Source organism: Eurypyga helias, unplaced genomic scaffold (assembly GCF_000690775.1).
Source record: "Eurypyga helias isolate BGI_N326 unplaced genomic scaffold, ASM69077v1 scaffold11834, whole genome shotgun sequence".
Classification (NCBI taxonomy): Eukaryota; Metazoa; Chordata; class Aves; order Eurypygiformes; family Eurypygidae; genus Eurypyga; species Eurypyga helias.
Genome location: NW_010244372.1, coordinates 1 through 22,517, shown reverse-complemented (window position 1 = coordinate 22,517; position 22,517 = coordinate 1). Strand labels below are relative to the sequence as shown.

At 46.2% G+C, this 22,517-nt stretch overlaps 1 protein-coding gene across 1 annotated transcript; it reads left to right on the top strand.

Moving 5' to 3' along the window:
- Window positions 1–14,448: 14,448 nt before the first annotated feature.
- PDE6D (phosphodiesterase 6D, cGMP-specific, rod, delta) lies at window positions 14,449–20,529 on the top strand (the record flags this gene model as incomplete). Its single annotated transcript, XM_010149727.1, has 3 exons — window positions 14,449–14,545; window positions 19,487–19,612; window positions 20,424–20,529. Coding segments are annotated over exons 1-3 (314 nt in total), but the record flags the coding sequence as incomplete, so codon positions are not given.
- Between the last annotated feature and the right edge of the window lie 1,988 nt (window positions 20,530–22,517).

The following is a 22,517-nucleotide window of genomic DNA, read 5'->3' as shown; positions in this document are numbered from 1 at the left end:
TTTCCCTAGAGCACGGGGAATTTAGGCGGAATCAGTGGGTGAATGCAAGAGAAATTCAGTGCTTGACCTTTCGTTCATACCTTCTCTGAGACTGCCAACAAGAATCTCCGAGTGCTCCTGTTACCATTGATTCCGGTGGTGTGAACACCTGCCTATTAACAAGGAGAATAAAACTCACAGGCTCATTTCCTGGAAGGCAGGAGCAATCAGACGTAATGACTGCAGGCTTTATTGATCTGGTGGGGATTTGGAGTGCAAACAGACAGCCTGAAGTTTCCACAGCTGAATAAAAATCCCTGAGTCCCTGAAGTCCCTTGCACAAATGAATTCTTCCTCCTTTCCAGACCTCTCTGAAGTCAAGACGTGTCTCTCTGAAGCTGAGCTACACGTTTTCCCTAAAAGGAGTTCTTGCAAATAGTGTTTTTCAGTGGTGATTTTGCGCTTTGTTCTGTACGGGCAGATCCCTCACTGACAGTAACTCTGAAACCTCCCCTGACCTAGTTTCCTTCTCAGCAGCACAAGTTGAAGTATCCTCTGGAAGACAGTTTTATTTCTGCTCTTTCCTCATTCCCTGGAAGAGCAAAAGGCTAAGCAACACCAGCTTTATCAGAAATATAAAAAGTCAAGGGCAAGACCTTCTCTGGGGGTAACTCTCTGTCACTCATGAGAAGGAGGTGGGTGAAGGGCTTTTGATACGAAAAATGCCTACTTTCACGTATGAAACATTCATCAAATGTATAAGATTGCTGGAGAAAACAAACTACCACCTGAGAGTTCTTTAAACTTACGGCTCTTGAAGACCTGCCGTTGCTTGGCTATCCAGTGTTCAGGGTATCTGCCCTGCTGTGCAGGGAGGAGCATTTTACGGGCCAGCTCAGCACAAGATCTCTGCCCAGTAGTAATGCAGCATGCTTGTAGCCTCTTCCCGTCTTTGGAGAGTTAACCAGGAGTGAGAAATCTTTCTGTTGTATGAAATCTGCACTCCTTGGCTCTGCCCTGGCCAGTCTTTCTGCTGTAGAAGATTTTAAAAACTGAGAGTCCCTCCCAGTTGGTAGATTTGATGTTCAAGGAGCTGTGTCACAGTCCTTGCCCGTATGGCTCTAGATGTTGACCTGTCGTGTCATATACACAAATTCTGGTTGGCCTCTTCTCCCAACATCTTATCGCCCACTGATAGCACTGTTTTGGTGTGGGGCTCTCCCTGCCAGGGTGGGTGTTTTGGAATATCTAGGAGTCCAAGTCCAGGCAGTCTGAGTCTTTTGGAAGTCAGAGCAGTGTGGACCTTTTGCTCTATGTGGGAATTATGCACATACTGCACCATTCCTACGGAGTATGTAGGGAAGAGACGAGTGTGTTTCAAGACAACACACAACTGTATGTAGGCCACATTCATTAACAGGTCATCTGGTACCCTCTGAAAGAGAATGTGAATGCCAACCTGCTTATCAGAGGTCTTGGGATATACAGGAGCAGTTCTTCAGACTAACATCATCAGTGCCATCTTCCACAGATAAGCTGTCGAGTTAACAGACCTTGCGGTGTCCACACAAAATCCCCGGTGTTGAGTGAATTATTGTGCAGAAGCAGGTGGATATCACTCTCTCAACTCTTTCTGTTGGGATCTGATCAGTGTCTGAATCAAGGAAGATTGACCCAGTGGAGTAAATGTTCTTAGAAGTCCCAGGGAGGCCCTAACAGACCTGATCCCTAGTTCTTCACAGAACAGTGTGTCTCCAAGGGGTTTTTAAGGGACGTACAGTTCAGTCTGGGAGGACTCACATGTATCACATGCATCTGCCCTTTAATTTGCAGAATTTGTGGATTTGCAGCTGCTACAAATTTTTGTTGTGGGGTTTTTTTTGTTTGGGGTTTTTAAATGAAGGCAGAAAAAGGATTCTACTAAAAGATGGAATATATATTTGTTCTGTGTGGAATATTCTTTGCCAACACATTACAGTAAAATTCTTAAGTGAAGAGTATCCATCTGAGAGAGGCAGCTGAGGTAGCAGGACTGTTTCCTTTGTGAGCACCCTAATCACCTACTTAGTGTTAATTTATGACAGTATGGGGATGATTAATAGGAAGCTTTACATAGATATCTAGTACATGCATCCTCGAGGTGTGAACTCTGTGGTGCTGATCTTTGACAAGGGCAGCAGTCCAAAGGAATAGTAGCATGAGGAACCAGATGTTGTTGAACTGCTAGACATTCAGTGACGCTACCATACCGTGCCTTTTTTATCCTGGGAAATGGAATAAATAAAGGTTCTCTAACGAGGGGAAGCCCGGTTGAGCAGCTCGGAGTACAGGCACAAAGAATCCAGAAGAATTTTGGCCTGTTGAGGATGGCAGCTTAGTAAAATAGCAGGTTTTGAAATTAGAGCTCTTTGGGATTAATAAATATAAGAGAAGCCTTTATGCAAAATATTACTGTAATTGCAGGCTCATGTTCTGATTGCCTTATCAGGGGAGATGCCTCCTCAATGGCGTCTTTGTCTTACAGTGGAAAAAGAAAATAAGCAATTAAAGCAGAGTTATTTAAATGAAAGGCTGTTTGGATGCCCCATATCTGAGCATTCAGCTGTGCAGTTCTAGCTAAGATTGTTGGTTAGGTTTTCTATTAAAAAAAACCCTAATTTATTGCTGCTGGGTGTATTTGATTTGTAGTACGGCCAGGCCACTGGCAAGAGAGAGGTTCTCCTTTTGTTTCAGCCGTGATCTTTTCTCTCTTCCTGCTTCCCACCCGCACGCAGTCTCTTATGAATGTGAACGTGGAAATGAGAGGTTAATTACTTCTGTTACGTGTTTGGGATCCTTGTTATACCAGTGAATCTTGTAAAGAAATGCGAAAAAATCTGGTCAGTTAAAAAATAGATGGACTTTGCTCCAATCATGTATCAGTTGATATTCTAGTGGGGAATAGTGTGTTTATGGAGCCTTATGGAAGTGAAAAACGACCCCTTTGTTCCCTAGGTTGTGGCCCAAGTGCCGGCTAGGCGTAGGCAAATCCACCAGCACATTCAAATCTCCCAGGAACATGAGATACCCTGGGGAAAACCAGCAGACATCTTTTATATAGTGATGAAGAAATGTATTTTCAAAAGGAAACAGTTTGTTTTCATCCTGCAATACCTCCCCATAACAACAGCCTGATATTAGTGGAAGATTAACATTATTCAGTCATTTAAATGTCAAATCTTTGTGGCAAACCGGCCTAGATTTGGAGTTAAATCTCAAAGACTCTTGCCATCTCGGGGTGTGTGTGTGTGTGTTGCTTAATCTCCCTGGCCAGCACAGAGGATGTTGTGATCTCCTCGTTAGAGACGTCACACTGAGAAGATTGTAGTCGAGGAATAAATAGAACAAGCGTTCGGAAGCCAGGCAGCTCATCTTGGTTGAACTAAAATGCACTTCACACCGACTGGCTTCCCTGCAAGTTTGTTTCTTCTAACTTTAAGCAAGATACAGGTACCACTTTGCTAATGCCTAACTAGCACTTTTGGGGCTTTTCTGAGTACATCTGCCGCCTGTTCTGAAATGTTGCCTCACCTATTTGTGCACCTAAGTAGCCAATATTTTCACAGGAAGTTATTCCAGTGGTGGAGCGAGAAGAGCAGAGCGGTGGCTCCCAAGGGGTGAAGCGGCTCAGCATGGCACAGGTGAGGCTCAGCCCGGAGCTTGAACACCTGAAGGTCTGCCAGGGCCTGTGTGCACACCTGTCTGGTTATCATGGGCCTGTATTCCCAGCCCATGGGGCTGGGGTGGGCAGTGCCGAAACACCGGAGCTGTTCTGGGCAGGAGCTGTTCTGGGCAGGGGCTGCCAGACCTGTCGGGGCTGATGGTCTCTATCTGGGTGCTGGCTGTGTAGTCACAGTGTGCATCTCTGCCATCAGGTCTGACGTTGCTCCTCAGAATTGGCCTGTGTGGAGCAATTGGATCAGATGGGTTCAGACATCCTTCACAAACAGAGATCTGTCAAGACAAATGTGGGAAGTTACTCTCCGTGTGAATGAAGAAATTAATTTTCCGTGCGATTTTGTGAAAGGAAAAAGGCCAGGCTGATGTTCAGGAGTTCAGCTACAGGTAGATATCTAAGATTTGCAAGATTTCCCACTAAAATGTTAAACTGTGTGTGTTCATGGTTGCATGAAAATGAATGAAAAAAACGAGTCCTTGCCCATTCTCACCTGGATCTGGTGAGGCTCGAACTACTGGGAACTTTTTCAAGCAAAGTAAAGTTAGGAAAAGCTTGCTGCTGGAATGCACTGCTTTTTTCCAGAAGTTTTTTATTCCAGGCCTGCTCAGACCTCGTTCTGCTCTGATCCCAACAGATTCGGAAAGAATGTAATGACAAAAGGAAACAAGGCAAGATGAAATGGGGTGGACACAGGGTGGACAATTTGAATACGTGGAAAAGTGCTGTGTTCTCACTCATTCGTGGGCTCCCTTTTATCCCTAATGAAATAGAAAAGCGTGTTAGAAACCACGTCTTGGGGGCAGCTCTAATTTTTAGAGCAGGCAGGATTTTTTAGCTGAGCTGACTATTTGTCTTAAGAGGAAACAACCTGTGCTATTAAGCTTGACTCGTATATGGATTTCACTGAGGCCCTCTAAACTCAATCGTATATGGATTTCACTGAGGCCCTTTGAGCTCAGAATGTGCTTGAGCATCCAGAGTTAAAAAGGAAAAAGCAAAGGAAATTAAGCATTTTCATGGGAACTCTGAATGAGAATGACCCAAGAAAGGAACAAATACGGTACTTTTCCCCATGGCTCTCCTATTTTATATTTCTGGTGGTTTTAAGTTTTCCTAATGAACAAGAACGTTACTGATAAGTTTTAGAGGTTTACTCATTTTTCTAGCTAGGAGCATTTTGCTTCTATTGTCAGAGCTAATATATCTCTTTTTTGTCCTGCTTTTATATGCCATTTAGACACTAAAAAGTACTTCTAATTCTGCAACCAGTCATCTTTATTTCCTTCCTGCCCCCCACTGCCATTAATAACGCTTGGCAGTGATTCAGAACCACCCTGCTTTCTAGTTAGGGTGAATGAGAAACCGCCCAAAGCAAGAAAAACACGGAGTGAAGGGAACGACTGGCATCCGCTCTGTAGCATGATTGCAGCAATCCGTGCTACTGCAAAGTCATTCCAAGTGAGGGGAAGAGTTTCCATTAGCTAGAGAGCACAGCTCCTGGCTCTCTAAAGAGAGAGGCAGTGTTGTCTATTGAAGCACGAGATCTGAAGCCAAACACCTCCCGAGTTCTCTTTCCTCTTCTCTTACTGATTCATGGTGTGGCTGTGGGCAAGGCTTCACGCGCATTTCCCAGTCTCTACGATATGCCGTTATGAAAAAGCTACTTTGAGAACATTATTTGAAGGTTTGGAATTGTTTTAGCAGTCACTGAGCCGTACAGTATTGCCTATTCAGTGGGACGTCCTGTCTTCCTAGTTAAATTCTAGGATTCATCTCCTGCCGGGGGCAGCCCAAGGTAGATGATGGTGACAGTTACGAAGCTGTGCAGTGAATGAGCTGCTGCCAAAGCCCTGTCTCCCATCAATTTCCAATCTGTAAGTACAAGTACATGATCTATTAATACTTCGAGTAAATTACATATTCTTCTAAAATACATGAATCTGATAAATCTGTGGATTATCGGAAGTAGCGTTTGGAGATGGAGTACTAGAGAGCTGTGTAAGGAGAGACGTCAGGCAAAGGAGAAGAAAAAGAACTTTAACATTAATGGGGGTAAAGCATGTGGTCACAACCCGAGCCCTGGCAGTTGGAAGTCATCTAGGCTTTTTGCCAGTTGCTTATTTTACCGGGAGGACACTTTCAGGCTGAGATGCTGCTTGGAGTTCAGAGGACAGATAAGCCGAACAGCGGGGGGACCTGCTGATGCTCAGCTATGCCGTTTTCAATAAACATCACTTTGCTCAATAGAGAAATTATTGCAGCGGTCTTCAAGGAACAAAAGGCATCGACTGGCCACAAACAGAGCTATATAAAACTGCCTTTTCAAAGCCTTCTAGGGTTGGGCCCACTCTTCACACAAGGCTACAGGTCATTCAAGTAAAACTATATGAAAACGCCAACTAAGCAGCCATGTTTATCCCATTTAAAAATTTGGTCAAAGGCGGCTTTGTTCCTCTGCTCAGGTCTGTGCCCTGTCAGCGTGGGGAAGTGTGAAGATCCTTTCAGACATGTGAAAAAAACCATCCACTCCCACAGCGTTGCAAAAATGACATGAAATCAAGCCAAGCTTTCCTTTATGAGCAAACCAATATAATGCCTGTTTTAAAACAATTTAATAATGGTATAAAATAAAGAGGCATATCAAGGTATTCCATTAAAGCTAATTTCATTGCGTGACTGTTGTGACATCCTGCGTTTCAGCTCTATAAAGAACAATAGGCCGTAATGATTTACAGGGAGGTAAATTCCTCTGAGGGCTTCTGGTTACAACCTCATCTATGAAAATGAAGTTATTCACCAGAACCCCTTGAAAGATTATTTCCATGAAACTCCCTCTAGTTCTCTTATTGCTGAGAACCTTGAAATCTTATCACAATAGTTCAGCTGTGTTGAAATGATTGAATGTTCTCAAGTAGTTAAGACGAACAGAAGTTGTTTGAATCCTTGGATTGCTTTCAGCGTTCACTTGCCGAAAGGAAAATTGTTTGATGTGCTAAAATCAAGAAGCAGGCAAACTGAATTGCACACTCCTTTTATTCCAAATTGGTTTGGGGTTTAAAGCATTTAGCTTAATTTTAAGCATTCTGGATTAAAAAAAAAAAAAAAGTATCCAGCCAGATTTAAGTTGCAGGAATGTTCTTTTAATTGCCTCTTCCTCATCACAATGTGCCCTGGAATGGCCTCTCAAGCTGTCCCATGAGCTGCTCACCTCTTGGTGTAGGTGAGGCACCTTCTCCAAGGAGGTCCCAGTGTGCTGTGTTTCTATTGTATTTATCGTTTCCCTTGTGTATGTGGCGCCTCTGTTAGTTTTCTCCTTAGTTACATTCAGTTTTGTTCTTTCCACTGAGCTACAAACAACCCACTTTAAAATTGCGTTCTGATAAAGCCCTATGGATTTTAAAGGTCACGTTCTTTTCTGGGATGAATACATCATTCCCATTGATTCACCTGCTGTTTCTGCAAACTCAGAGTATTACTGATGACATTAATTATGTTAATATTCAAAGGGTTCTTAGCATGAGCTCAAGCTTTTCTGACATGCTAATTTTTGAGATCCATTTAAAATGCAGGGAAGATGGGGAGGAGTTGAGTGTTATTGCTCTGGAAAAGAGAAAATCATTTTCCTTGTGCAATTCATGCTCTGAGATGGTCTTGCAAGCAAGGATGAGTTTTTCTAACTAAGTTATTGATTGGTTTACTACCTAGAATATAAAGCAATCTCCAGATGTGATTGCACGTTGTTTTTCCTGCCGAGGCATTGGTATAAAGGAATTCTGTCAAACCTCTTCAGAAAAGCCGAAGAAAAGCGTAAAAAACAGCAGAAAGCAGCATAAAACCACTGCACGGCTTCGGCTTGCTTTTATTTTGGCACTGGTGTCTGGTGCTAGGAACCATTTTAACATCTGTTTCTAGAGGACACAAAACACGTTTCTAACAGTGGCAAACGAAGCACTTCCACTGACCTGGCACAGAAAGCACCGGGCTCCCTCTGACAGGAGGACCTGCCCCCTGAGCTGGTGACCTGTGTGAGCAGATTTGATTTGGACCTCATTCCCACTCTATAAACATGGCATTCTATAAACCACAACTGCAGTTTGGTTTTTGCTTTAACTGCCATTGTTAGGGACCTCAAATCTGGGGTGTTTTCTGTCAGAGCTTACCCCTTTTAGGCTGAGCTTCGTTCCTAGAGAAGTGCCTAGCACCTGCTCCGGGAGCGATGTCTCCATCTGTCTCTAGTTCAGCGCTTTGCAAACCACTGTAGTTTATTCTTTTTTACCCTTTTTTCCCTCCTGATGACCCTTAGCTTCATCTCAGTAGGTCTGTAATGCTCCAAAAAAAGCACACCCGTTTGTTTCTTGCTCCTTCGGTCTGAGGAAGAGAGGAAACGTCAGTGACAGAGAAGCCTGGCTGAGTTTGCGATACTGCTGTGCATTACTGCCGAAACAGAACACCTTGTCCCACCCTGCCTGCCCAAGTTTCAGACAGTAAATCAACACGAGTGAAAATTAAATGCAAATTAACTGAAAGCAAACTCTGCGCCTTATTCTGCTATAGATATGAAGAGGTTCAAGCAGGAAATACTTTGGTGGTCAGAACATAGTTTGTCCTCAGAAAGGTTTCCCGAGGTGCAGAGTGTGTTACGTTCTTACGGGGAGAATGTGAGATGCAGCAATGAACACTGTAGCTTTACAACAGGGCCAACCTTTCTGCGTAGCAGAAGTGGTCGGAGGCCTGCGTAATGCAGTGTAAGGCAGCAATATTTACTTCTGCCCTATTGGCGTCGGTTTTTATTGCAGTCAAGGTAAGGTTGACGTGGTGTTCAGTAATACGTGTGACTGCCTTTCCGAGTACAGGCCAAGAACAGCTTCATCCAGGACTGTCTGGTGTTGGAGGAAAATGTGTGGTGATACAAGGTCCGTACAGACGGCGTCTGTGAGCGGAGGTGTAAGGGGAAGTGTACGAGTGTATGTCTCTGTGCTGGTTCTCTTGCTGTGATGCTGTAGCTGTTAACTGTATCCCTCTGATTACGTAATGTGCTGTGAAATGACTTTGTTGGTCGCCGAGGACTCTTGCTGCATTTTGGCCTGTGGTTCACATTAATCTGCGGATCTCCCTGGCTTCTGTTGCACAGCAGTCGGTTCTGAGCAGGGGACTTGAAAAGCAGTTTTACAGTGAGTACAGGAGTGTCAGGAGCGCTTTGAAGAGATAATTGGCTTCCTTCCATTGGAGGCTTTAATAGAGCACCTTTCCAGTCCCCAGCACTGCCTGTCATTTGGAGAAGCACAGTAACCCATATATTGTGCATCGCACCTGGAAAGTTGGTTTGTAATGGCAGAGTTTTAAAAAAATACCTTCTCCTGTAAGAGCTGTCGCACATCGCACGCTTTCTGAGTAGTCTGGAACCCAGGAGAGCGTGCTGCGGTCTGAAAGCAGATGTTGACAGTGCTACACCCAAAGGCTCTAGTCGTGATTGAGGAATAGCTTCCATGTTACGTGTGTGTTTTGGTACTTCTGTTACTAGGCAGCACGGATGGACGCTCGTTCAGTTCCTTCAGATACGATTTTGCGCTGAATTTCAGCCCTAGGCTAGGAGGAGAGACTCCTCTGAACACAGTGCCAGCGTGGGCACTTGTGGTTCGTTAAAGACCAAAGGCAGCAGCATCTCTCGAGCGTGAACAGAGTGGACTCAAGGACCCGACTCAGCAGAATGGCTGCCCGTGTGCTTGAATTGAAGTGCACAGTTCTGCGGAAGAGGGATTTGGGAGTTGCAATAGAAAATGAGATTGGAGGTTGGAAAGACTAGAGGACAAATGGCATGAGAGGAGTAGAAGCATACGGCTGTTTGGGTGGTCTCCTTCGTAACCCTGTAGGCTGGCAGCTGGTTTGCTAACTGATTTTGGTCCTTACTGCTCAGACCGATTGAAACAACCGGGATTCAAGTGTTCTGGAAAAATATGTCTAATAAAACTATAATCCTTGCAGGTTGATCTTTACTTACCTGTAGCATTCTTTAAAGCAATGTGCTTGCCCATGTCCTGAGTGCCTGGTTGTGACTCTTGATGACAGACAATGTCAAATGCGGGGTGACCATCCAGATCAGAAGCTTCTCCGGATCTGCAACAGAGATGTAAGTCTGAATTGTTGAGGGATTTCTCTTCCACCTTCTCTGTGTCATTCATCCCATAGGACAATTCCTATTACCACGTAATTGCGGAGACCTGTTGGCACCTGGTATGCAGTGAGCTGTGCTTCATGGTGCATTTCATGCACAAATAAAAAAAAGCTGGCAAAGATGATGAAAGATCTTCCCTTCCAGGAGCAGTGATGAGCGTTAGGCTTGCTTGTATGATGGGAGATAAGAGTGCAGCAGCTCCTGAGGTTTCAGAATGGTGTAGACAGCGAGGAATAAAATGAAAAATGGACCATTTTAATGGAAGAAATGACACCTACTGTTTGCTACAGCCTTTGAGATACTCAAACACTGCAACATACAACAACAGCCAGGGAGATTGGGGCAGAACTCCTTTAACTCCATGCTACTTCAATAATTAATGTTGTTTTTACTCATTCTCTTCCTTTAAAGTTATTCTTAATCCCTGGTGTGGTAATACATGGGAATCTTTTGCAGCGGTAAAGCACTTACAGATCAGTCTGTGTATTGTGATTTAGGTGAACAAAGTGAGGTCTGTGGCAGGTACAAAAAAAGAATGAATTTCTGTTCTGAGATCAGAAGTGCTCAAGACAACAGAACTTGGACTTAGAAATGACAAACCATTTCCCTGCATCAGGCTAAGGGGAGTACTCTGTGAGGAAGCTAATTCATGCCATGTATATAAAGCAAGTCAAATTCCAGCTACTACAAAGCTTTTATGTAAGACTTTGCTGACCCAATAGGTGGTGGAATATAAATAGATCAACACTACACCCTTCCTTCTGCTGTTCCTCCTAATCCTTCCTTGCCTTCAGGATTGCGGAGTGTTTGATCTATTGAGTCTTAAATCAGACATTGTTTCCTAGAAAAAAAATCCAAAATCCAGGAGAATGAAAATTTAATGGTCTAAGAGTGTTCTTGTGATTTTAGAATGAGAAGCTGAGTTAGGAATATCCTATTGTTCTTCCTTTTATGTTAATACATATTAACTTCACACAGCTGTAACTGCTCTCCACTTGCTCTCCTTAACTACCCCTGCCAGGTGGCTTGACATGAGCCTCTTCAAAAAGAGTAATTGTGTTAAACCTACATTCATTTACTTTCTCCTTTTCAGTAATACTCAGGATGCCCTCTTCATCCTGCCTGCAGGTCTCCACTGCTGCTCGGAAGATGGAGCACTTTTTATTTTTAGTAACAATATCTCTCATGCTGGGATGGAAGAATCTTAAACCAATTAAACACATTAGAAGATAACAGTGTGTGTGGGTTTGGTTCAAGATCTCCATTTTCTTCACTCTGGGGTATGTCCTAGTACCAGCCTTTCTGTCCAAGATGACAGAAATAGTGTGATAAGCTGCTAACTAGGTAAGCAGTACAGCCGCTGCTTTGTCAGGTACTCCCTTGCCAAAAAAGTCACTTGTGAGGGGGTTTGTCTTTTTTTTTCTTAATTCCATTACAGTTAAGTTGTATAAATTATCTCGATTGTGGCTTAGGAATTTTTTCAGATGCCTGTTTCTTTTTAAACATTTTCTTTAAAATAATCTCTTGAACATTAAGTGTTTTTATTGTTTTCTAAGAGGATTGTGTGTGTGCACTTCTAAGATTTGATGATTTGTTCTTCCCTTTTAATAATGCTGAGTTACTTGTGAAACAAGTAACACAGTTCACAAACACTTGTGAACTGGCTGGAGCATTCTGATCCCTTGAAATGTCTGGATGCACATATTTTAACTCTGAGTATACCCTCTGAATAGCAGAGGGTTCTTTATTTGCAGAAGTTGGAAAAGCATGCTGTGAACCTGCCCATGCATCTGCCTAGGCCAGAAAGCCTTTGGCTACACTGACACTAAACCTTTATTCATTTGGCGTGGGATTTACCTGTCTTAGCGATGTCCAGGTTGTTTAAATACAAGATGTTTTCTAGGAAGGGACACGCATTGCTGACCTGCTTGCTCTTCTCAACAGGGCTGTAGTCTCGAGCTTGTTGTTGATTCCTCATTAGTTTGACAGAATACAAAGCACGGGACAGGCTTTACTCTCACAGTAGAACTTCAATACAGGATAAAGTCTGATGGCACTTTGTAGGAGTCTAACACTCCACATGTTAACATATCTAGCCTTGTTCAGTGTGGCAACATAACTTGTGTCATCTCTCTTGGGCTGGACCGAGAGATAAATCCTTACAGGGAGAAGCAGCAGAGGTCAGTAATCTACGGTGGTGCTTTCTCTCGCCAGAAATAGTCGGTCACCGTAACTATGTATTTCAAGTCAGGATAATGACTAAGCTGTCAGGCTACCTATACTCTTTGAAGGGCACCTCTAATGTAACCCTTTTGAAAATGGCAAATGTGATTTTGGAATACTCCAAAACTTGCTGAGGGAAGAGGGACGGGAAGGTAAGGCGAGGCATGGCAAGGAAAATGAAAGATGTACTTTTCTTAATTCCATTACAGTTAAGTTGTATAAATTATCTCGATTGTGGCTTAGGAATTTTTTCAGATGCCTGTTTCTTTTTAAACATTTTTTTTTAAATAATCTCTTGAACACTGAGTACTGGTATAGCACTTGGGATGCTGGCTCAGTTCCTGCTCAATGCTGGGTTTGGTCTTGTGGTTAGTGTTTCATCTCCAGGTCCCCATCTACTGCTCAGTTTGGCACCACACAGCCCATGGCTGGGCCTGTGAGCTCATAATTCCCACTGACATTGGTAGTGAACAGATAGCAAGTAAACACTTCTGAAGGAGATCATGTTTTAAAGGTAAACCAGGATTTTGATAAAGTGCCCAATTTACTGAAATACTGTACTGATAATAGTCAAGAGTGTTGGTAGGGCAAGGTGTTGTGGAGATAAATTAATTTGTCAGCGAGATGCTCAGATTGTCTCATTCGTTGTTTTTCCCTCCTTCATGGCATTTGATAGATTGCACGCTGCTTTCTATGCAAATAGCTTCACCCTGGCTAGTCGCTATGTTTGTCTGTGGGAAGATGTATCTAAAAACGGTGGATTTTTTGGGGACGTTCTCTATTATGGTCGGGGCGGTTCCATCCTGCGGGTTGCGTTGGCTGGGGACTTGGGAGTTTTCCAGCCAGCGCCAGCCCCCAGCCCTGCTGCAGGTTCTTCTTGCCATGCTGCTGCTCCTTTTCTTTCTCTGACTCGCTTGCTACAGCCCCCCTCTCCCTTAGTTTGGTAGCTAGGGAGAGATCTCCGCTTTCCAGCTTTCTGCCCGGACACGGAGGTGGCATATGGGGCCCTCCGAGGATGATGCATTCCATCTTTCCCCATTTCCCTCCTGCCTTCATCCCAGAAGAAGTAGTATACATCATGTGTTTTAGAACAAGTCCAGAAGGAGATGAGCAGGCTGTCCTACGCTCCCCCTTCCCGTGCTCCAAGGTGTTGCTAAGTTTTGGAAGCTGTAAGGCCGTGCCTGTGTTAACGGACCCTGTGCGTGCATTCCCACCTTTCTCCTCCCTCTTGCCCTTTCAGCGAGACATGGGAAGTCTGGCCAGCCTTTGGGAAGGGAAAGGCTCCTCACATCTGCCCTGAAGCGGGCATCTTCCCTTCCCTCCTCCACTCATGTAATTTTAAAACAAATGTTACCCTGAAATGCAAAATTTGCTAAAAAAGCATCTGTTTCTTTCCAAAGCTCTGGAAAAATTACGAATATGTGTGAGTCTGCCTGGAAACTGTGTCTTAGAGGATGAATTCAGTATGCATATCTCTGACAGCGCCTATTTACCTACCTCAAGCTCCATATCGCCCCTCTTCTGCTACTCTACCTGCCCAGTCAGTTCCGTAAGCCGCTGCTCTCTCCTCCCAGATAGTTTCCAGGGTCATGTCTAGAAAATCCTGAGCATGGAGCATGCACTGCCCTAAACCAGGCAAAGGGGACGCCTGGGAAGGCGCTGGTTTGCGCGGCCTTTTTGCACAGATCCTGCTCTGGTTTTATAAGGTGTGCTTAAATCGTTATTAATTGTCCCTTTGAAAATGTGTTTCCCACCTGCCTGTGGCTTTAATGACTGATTCACTGCTCTGAGCTTTTTGGGAGCCAGCACGGCCTCACCTGTGGGGAGTGGAAAGAGAGGATCGCTCTTTGCTCAGCACCCAAAGAGTTCCCGTGAAGGGCAGTTACCAGGTCAACAGCCACAGAACCACCCTTGATAGTAATATTTTGTAAACTAGGAAAGCAAACTTGAGGGGGTGTTTTTCTGAGGTTCTATAGGAAGTGCTTCTTTTCCCAGCATTTTTCAAACGCTGGAGAACAGCAATGGTTTGTGTAGAACTTTCTGTGACTGTTAGTGATGTTCTTGCTTCTCGGCAGCCCAGTGACACTGCCTTTCCCCTCTACAGGCGATGGGAAATGATAAATGAGGTTGGCAAGCTGCAGCCTAGAGTGAAAACTGCATCTGTGGCTATACAACTCTCGTTGCATTCGTTCTGGTCAAGGGGTGGGTTGTTCGTTTATTTACTGGGAAAAAGCGTCTCTTGGCCTCCTGAGGATCAGAAAACAGGACTGAAACTCCGTTGGAGTAACCTATTTTGGGACGTAGCAAAGAACAGTAGGTGCAGCACGGAGGGATGTTTGTTTTCCTTAATGGCTTCCCAATCAGAAATTGGATGAACCTTCGGGATGCAGAAACAGGGAAAATCCTCTGGCAAGGAACAGAAGATCTGTCTGTACCTGGAGTGGAGCATGAAGGTACCGTGGGGCTTTGCTGTGCATTTTGGGGCTTTGCTGTGCATTTTGGGCTGGGTGGTGCTGTAAGTCTGGGTCACCAGAGCCGGGAGCGTACCCCTGCTTTGAAGGACAAATGTCCTGGCCGTGACTTCACAGCTGCAGAGGCTCCCACCACAATAACCTGGGGACAGGTGGAGGAGGGCGGGAGTGGATCAGTGGCTGGCAAAGGGGACAAGCTAGACAAGGAAGGAATGGAAGGAATGTAAGCTGTTTAAGGAATGAGTGGCCAACCTTTGTAGGTCAGGTGTCAGTTCCAAAATGAAGTACTGACTTTTCTCAGGATAACAAGAGGGTTTAGCCGAGGTAGAGGCCAACTGAAGAACCAGTGGGGAAGAAGCAGACACAGCTATTACCTTGCCCGGACACAACTCATAATATTCTCCTGCACTAAATTTGGCCTTGGCTTTAAAACGGCGTACGTGGCACATCCGCCCTGCTCTCCTGCCCCTCTACCATTGCCGGGAGGTCCGGCTGCCCTTCCCCTTCTGTCCGGGCTGGGCAGCAGGTGGACTTCACCGACCCTTACTCTGCCCCATTTGTGACAAAGCACTGCGACAGGTAACGTTCCTGGCCAAGAGCTTCTCTTGGGCTCTGTGCCGAGTCTGACCTCACTGAACTAATTGTGAAGGCTTCTCTGTTACGTGAGTACCACACGGCAGGTCTCCAGTAAGTGGAGTAAACCTGATCATTTAATTATGCTGGTGACATTAATCTGTTTTTGGTTAAACATCAAGGACTGAGTTCTGCCTGGCACTACTAGGGCTTAACCTCTCCCATAAATTGGGAGAGCTGTTGTATCTGATGGAGTCAACTAGCAGATCAAGACCCTCCTCTGCCCAGAAAATGTACAGAAGGTCTGCTAGTCCAGCATCCTCCCAGCAGTAAACCTGGTTTCAGAGCCAGCTCAGGGTGCAAAACAACAAGTTGCCTTCTCCTCATTCGGTCCCCAGTCAACATGCATCTGCTTTATGACAGGAGTTCATTGTTGGGACCAGTAGTGGGTTGTCCCAGCTTAAGAGGGTCCTGGTGCCAGGAACAGAGGGTGCGGGTCAGAGCTAGAGCAAAGCAGAGCTGGGACTCCATGATGACTGAGAGCGTTTTCTGAGCGTTGTCTCCTTCAGCCTTGCTAACCTGCACTCCTGTTCTCATACCTGTATTAAAGGAAGACATTCCAGCACCTTCAAATACAACTGTAGGAAAGCACTTGAAATACAGCTACCAAAAGAAACGCAGCAATTCATCAGTTTAATAACAAACTTCTAAACCTGCGGGTTCGTTTTGCTTTGCCTTCTTGAACTAACTGTGTAACAGGAGACTTGGGAGAAACAAGGCGTCAGGCCACAGCCGCTGTGGTGTCTCAGGGGGGGTTGCTGGGTTGCCCCATTTCCCTCCTCCCACCTTTCTCGCTTTGGCAGATGGTATCACCTCACTGTGCCTCACATTTTCCTCACATATAAACCAGGAACCCTCACCTCCATCAGAGGAGCTTGGGGAGTTAATTAAACCCTACTCTGGCGTGAGATTAATGCCCGTTGTACAAGGGATTATTAAGACCTTACCTGGTGTGCAGTTCAGTCATCCATCTAGAAGACGGATGGCTGCAAACGGAACAGGGGCGGAGAAGAGCTATTAGGAGAAGCCACTGGGGAGATTATGGATGGGAGGATGGTCTTCCTTAGGAGAAGAGAGGAAAAAAACCAGTCTTGTATGGCTTAGCAAGGAAAGAAGGCTGAGATGGGTCGATTATTCTCAATAAATGGGCTAGGAAAGGGGAGAGGTGGCCAGCAAAGGAGGATGATCTGGTCATGGGGGTGCGGGGGGAAATGCAGTTCCAGTACAATCCTGCCACAGAAATGGGGAGGGCAGACAGCCAGAGTAATTGCTTTAAGGTGGAGGCCATGTGTGTCTCAAAGTCATTACATGGTGTCTTTGTGTGTGTTCCGTGGCCATGGAGGGCAAGTCAGGGTCTAGACATGGCAAGCAAAGAATCACATGCGTAGCAGAGTGGATAAAACGTGTTTCTTTTAAACACGACTTCTGTTTGCCTTTTAAACAGGACCTCTATTTGATACGAGCATGGGTTTCTTCAGAAAATTAACTCACGTTTCGGACAAATACCTAAACCTACTCTTACCACTTAGATTAAATAAAAATCATATTAATGTGATATTAGATTGCTGCCGGAGTCTTAACATTAAACTGCTGAAGGTGGTGAAAATCACCCCCTGAGCACCCGAAACCAGGGTTAACCATCTCAACCAGCTTTTGACAACAGCACCCTGTCCGTGTACCCCATGAGCTCCCTTCAGTGACAGTGCATTCGGAACTGGGAGGCAGTCTGGGAGGTACAAATCCATAAACTTTGGTTTCTTCCAATACATCAGCAAAGTTTGGAGTAAGCTGCTGAGATCTAGCGCTTGGAGAATCCCCAGCGTTGTTCCCAGCCACCACAGCCAGCTTTCATTCAGGAAATGCACATAATCCTTTCATTATCTGAGAAACGACATCATTTGAAACATAAAATGTTTGGCTAAGATAGCTTGCTTTTTACATACCCCAGATATTTAAGGTAGTTTTATTAAGCGGCATGAAAACATAATGATAATAGTAGTTGAATTTCGGTTTCTAAGTAAACGCGATTGGACCCAAAATGACTTGCTTAGTAAATCAGAAATGTGTCATTCATCGCTTTCTAATCTAATCAGAATTAAGTATCTGATGAAATATATTTTAGCTGCAAGTGCTTAGATAAACGTGCAGGTGTGGTGTACCGTTGCGTTAACAAAACCCACTGCTAAATGTGGGATACGGACTGCGCTTACCTGCACGGAAAGAGTCCTAACTGATGAGAGTCAAACTTCCCTCTCTTCTCCCTTTTTAATGAGAAAAAATAAAGAGGTATAAAAGTACAATGAGTCTAAGGTAAATAAGTTCAATTAACATTTTCTGCTTGATGGTATAAGTATCAATTAAAATCTCTTAGATCAGGGGTTTAAAGACTACACAGTCCTACTTCTATTAAAAGTAACCTTTTATTTTGTAGTTTTACAATACGAAAGCAAACGTTCTCAGGAGTTTGTCTGGGGGATGAAAGAAATGTAATTACTAAATTGCAGAATAGTTTTAACAAGTCATTTTACTCTTGGCTGCAAGGGGATGTTTATTCACAACAGGCTGTAGTCTTTACTCGGGAGGGCAGTAGGATGGTGCCATGCAGATTTCTCTGCTGGAAAAAAAAGGGACTAAAAGTAATTAGAGAGCTTTTACATTTAAAACTCCTTCCTTACACTTTTAACTTTAATTTTTACCTTTTTTGTTTGTTTGTTTTAAAACAAACTGTGTACTTCTCCGTGGGACGGGATGGTAGCTCACACTCCCTGACCCTCCAGCTCTCTGCGTTGGTCCCGTAGCAGGTCCTGCTCCATTAATTAAACTGTTGTACGTTAGCTGGGTTTGCCTGGGGTTTGGCAAACCCTCCTTTCACCGAACAGCAACCTGCTGGCTGCCCATGGCCGTTCTGATAACGCTTTAGGAACCGTTTGGCTCATAAAGCACGTGCCAGCTGCATTCCCTCCCCTCTTTGTTTCTAATAAATGTACCTGGGACGTTTTCTGATGGGCAGGAAGGATGATGTACAGTCACACCACTCAAGTGTGACTCCCCCCGTATTCTCCTGATTAGGGCCTTGCAGCGTATTAATCAGTGCTCCCAAACTGTCCCTTCTCTTACTCCTCCAGCCCCAAAAAAAGCCTTAGGCACTATCTACCAGGTACGGTGTGCCTGCTGGGGTCTCACCCGCTGCAGGACCCCAGACACCTTGCATTGCCGAGCTGCTGTCTCTCTCAAGCTCTCCAGTTTGGTACCGGTTTTACTGCCTGTGTGGGTGTCGATCTCTGGGGAAGGGACACTGTGCGTGCTGGTACAGGACGCCCGCCCGGAGCTGCGGTGAGGTGGCTGAAACAGCTTCTGGGCAGAGAAATGGCTGTTTGTGGTTTGCTGGGGCTGCACAGTCTGAGAGGGAAGGGGAAGTGAGAAGGGCTGACACTCTGGGGGTACTGAGCAGCCCTTTGGCTGCTCGTCATCTTCAGCACTCTTCCCAGAGTAAAAGTTTAAGCTGCATCTCATATTTTGACTGAACAATTGTGGGGTTTAGTAATAAACAGCTAAGAACCAGGAGTCTGAGAGATCAGTGTTGTATCCCTGGTTCTGTCATGTTTGTTTCCTGGCTCTGGGCAAGGTACCGAAACCTATTTGCATCTTGGATTTCACTCCTGCAAATGTAAAACCAAAGTCCTTTGTATTTGCATCTCTCCTGCTGCTGTGACATTGTGCTGGCACTGATCATGGTTAACCGGTTGGAGCGAGTCCAGAGGAGGCCACGAAGATGCTCCAAGGGCTGGAGCCCCTCTGCTGTGGGGACAGGCTGAGAGAGTTGGGCTTGTTCAGCCTGGAGAAGAGAAGGCTCCTGGGAGACCTTATTGCAGCCTTCCAGTACCTGAAGGGGCTACAAGGAAGCTGGGGGGGACTTTTTACAAGGGCCTGTAGTGACAGGGCAAGGGGGAATGGGTTTAAATTGAAAGCAGGGAGGTTTACATCAGATATCAGGAAGAAGTTCTTCCCGGAGAAGTTGATGAGGCACTGGGACAGGTTGCCCAGAGAAGCTGTGGATGCCCCATCCCTGGATGTCTTCAAGGCCAGGCTGGATGAGGCTTGGAGCAACCTGGTCTAGTGGAAGGTGTCCCTGCCCATGGCAGGGGGGTTGGAACTGGATGGTCTTTAAGGTCCCTTCCAACCCAAACCGTTCTGTGATTCTATGATTATTTAAAGTATATTATAATAGCACCTGAAGCAGCTGAGTTTGTTTTATTGTGTCCAAATAATGCTTCTTTCTATGTTTCACAGCTCGAGTTCCTAAAAAAATCCTGAAGTGCAAAGCGGTGTCTCGAGAGCTAAACTTTTCCTCAGCAGAACAAATGGAAAAATTCCGACTGGAACAGAAAGTCTATTTCAAAGGGCAGTGTCTAGAAGGTACGCCTCTGCCCCGCGTGCAGCCCTACGGCAGCGCAGGGACTGAGCCCCAGCGCGGCGGGGATTAGGGGAGCTAAAATGGGTTGAACGTGGCGATTTTAATTTTTCAGAGTAGCACTGAAGCCCTCGTCAGGACTAATGGGCCAGAGCATTAGGGATAGCATTTCATAAGTGTATTAACACTTCGTTATGTAAGCAAAAAATCGGGGTAATCATGCTTCAGGGCATAAATCCACCGCAGGCTGCCTGAGGCGAGGAAACAGGTTATTTGAGTCACCCATGATGGGGATTCAGGGATTCCTCCGAAGCACCTAGAGCTGGCCACCCGGCTGGAGGAGCCTGGGGTTTACCGAGGTGACAGCAGTGCCGACGGGTGTTGTCCCTGCGACTCCAGAGCTGCACATCTGAGCGCAGTGCTACTCCTCTGGGGTGAAGGAGGGGGAGATAACACACCGAGCTCCTTCTCTGCGGGGCAGCCGGTTGCACACTGAGTCTCAGCTGGAGCTGGGGGGTGTCTGCAAGAGGGGGAGCGTGGTTTCCCTGTTCCCAGTGAGGTGTGGTGGCATTTCCCCGGAATGCTAAGGAAGTGGTGTGACTTTATCGTTACCATCAGCTATTTCAGAAAGGGAGTATCTGCTTGCAGAGGAGGGCAGGCTTCCCTCCACGTGAAGCTGTACAGAGTAATCTAGACGTAAAATGTTGGCAGGAGGGTTTAGGGAGTTCCCCAGCCGGTCAGGTGAAAAAGCAAAAGGACCATTTGTGGGTTTTATCTTCTTTCAAATGCCTCTGGATCTTCTTTTTTACTTTGCAGAATGGTTCTTTGAGTTCGGTTTTGTGATCCCTAACTCCACAAACACTTGGCAGTCCTTGATAGAGGCAGCACCTGAGTCACAGATGATGCCAGCTAACGTTTTAACGTGAGTGCCTTGGGCTTACAGAATCTGAGAGCAGGCAAAGGGAAAGCAGTGTGTGGCATTTCCTTGGGGGCCACAGCGGGAATGAGGAGAGGGAGCTGCTACCAACCCTGGGTCACCCTCACTGCTGTTAGCTGTTGAGAGAGAAAAGGGGCTGAGCCAACATCATCACCTGCTTTCCCGTAGGTCCGCTTTGCATCAATAGAGCAATGAAAGTTTGGAGAAAGTGGAACTGGTCCTTTATTAGAGTTGCTACATTTATTTGAATGGTGAACCGTGAAAGGATTTTTAAATGCTTTGCAGCTTAATACCCCTTACATCCAGGGGGAAAAAGATGTTTGGGCCATATCCAAAGCCAGCTATTGATCACCGACTCTTGGCCAAGGTGGTCGCTGTTCGTGCAACATGTCACCCATTGTAGCTCTGTATCGTTTGTTTCATCGCCGTACCTGGGTTCTAAACGATGCCTTTAGTCCCATGGAGTTGTATCTGGGCACAAAATACCCTTAGCAGGTAGGAAACGGTCATTTTACTGTCACCCCCAATGGGATTCGCACACCTTCCTCAGGAACATCTGGTGCTGACCCCTGCACATCGACTTCCGAGCGGGTCGGCGATCCCCAGCCCTTGTCTAGGGTAACGCACGCCGGGCCTTGCTCCGAGAGCGGACAGTGGGGCACAGGCTTTGGTGGAATGATGGAAAAAGGTCCCTGGGAAGCTGTAATTGCTGACAGAAAGCCACCCTCCCTGCAGCGCGAGGTGGGTGCTGACAAGTGCGCGAGGAGCCCGTTGCCAGCAGAGACAGAAGGGTATGGGACTCCTCCTGCCAACAAGAGGCAGACAGAGCAGCCAGTCTCACCGCAAGGTCACCGTATCCTCTGGAAGACCTTCCTCTCCAGCGTTTTCCCGCTCGTTCCCTGTCTGGAAGAAAGCCAGTCTTGCAGAGGAGGCACCAGGATGGGAACTAGTGTCCCTGATTTCTATTCACAGCACATTTCAAAGCGGGAGCGCACTCAGAAGGGAGCATCAGCGTTGGAGTAGTGCTCCCCGGCAGGATCTGCTCAGAACCTCCTGGTGCTACGCACGGCCCTGGCTCCCAGAGCTCGTGGCTGTCAGTCGGTGCAGGAGCAGCCCAGTTTGGGAATCGGAGCAAAGAAACAAGGACATCGACAAGGTGGTTTTGACCATCTCAGAAAATCAAGGCGTTTCAGGACTGGGAGTCATGAGAGTCCGGTTCACAAGTGACCTTGAGGATTTTCCAGTGTCCCGTTCTTTCTCTGGAGCATGTCCGCTTGCAGTGGGCAGCCCAGATCACGGAGGTGTCCTAAAGTCATTCTTAAGCCTTTTCATTAGAATCAACAGCCCAAAGAGATCCAAAGGGGTTTTTGCAGCCCAAAGAAATCTGCTTTTTTCAGCTGCTGAGACTTGGAAAGCTGGTACTCCCAAAGCCCTCGTGCTTGTCTCGGTGTTTCCGTAGCCGGAGAGGACGGAGATGTGGCATTTGATGTTAACCAAGGCACTCGGCGTGAAGGATTCCCAGCGTGGCTGCGAACACATGGGACTGAGAACCTTCCCTGCGTGGCACGGTGACCCCGAGGTTCCGTCTCAAAGCCGGCAACTTCAACCGTCCGAGCTTTTGTCCCCCCCAAACCCACATTGCCATCGCAGCTCGTAGGAAGGACGGGGTGCGCATTTAAGCACCGCTAGACAGAAGCGACACGCTGGGTTGGTTGGAGTAGCCTGCTCAGCACTAGAGGGCAGAGATAGGGAATAAAACCGGAATTCCCATCCTGTCTCACAATTCACCGCCAGGAAGAGCCCTGGGGGTGCGGGGGCTGCTGCTGCTTTGTTTTTGGCGGTGGGAGTGAGCGGGAGTTTGCTGGTGGTGACCACCCCGCAGCCCCGAAAGGGGACGGCAGGGGGAGGGATGGGGGGGAACTGCCCCCCGCGGGGACACGGTGGAGCGCTCCTTCGGCCCCAGCGGGGACGCG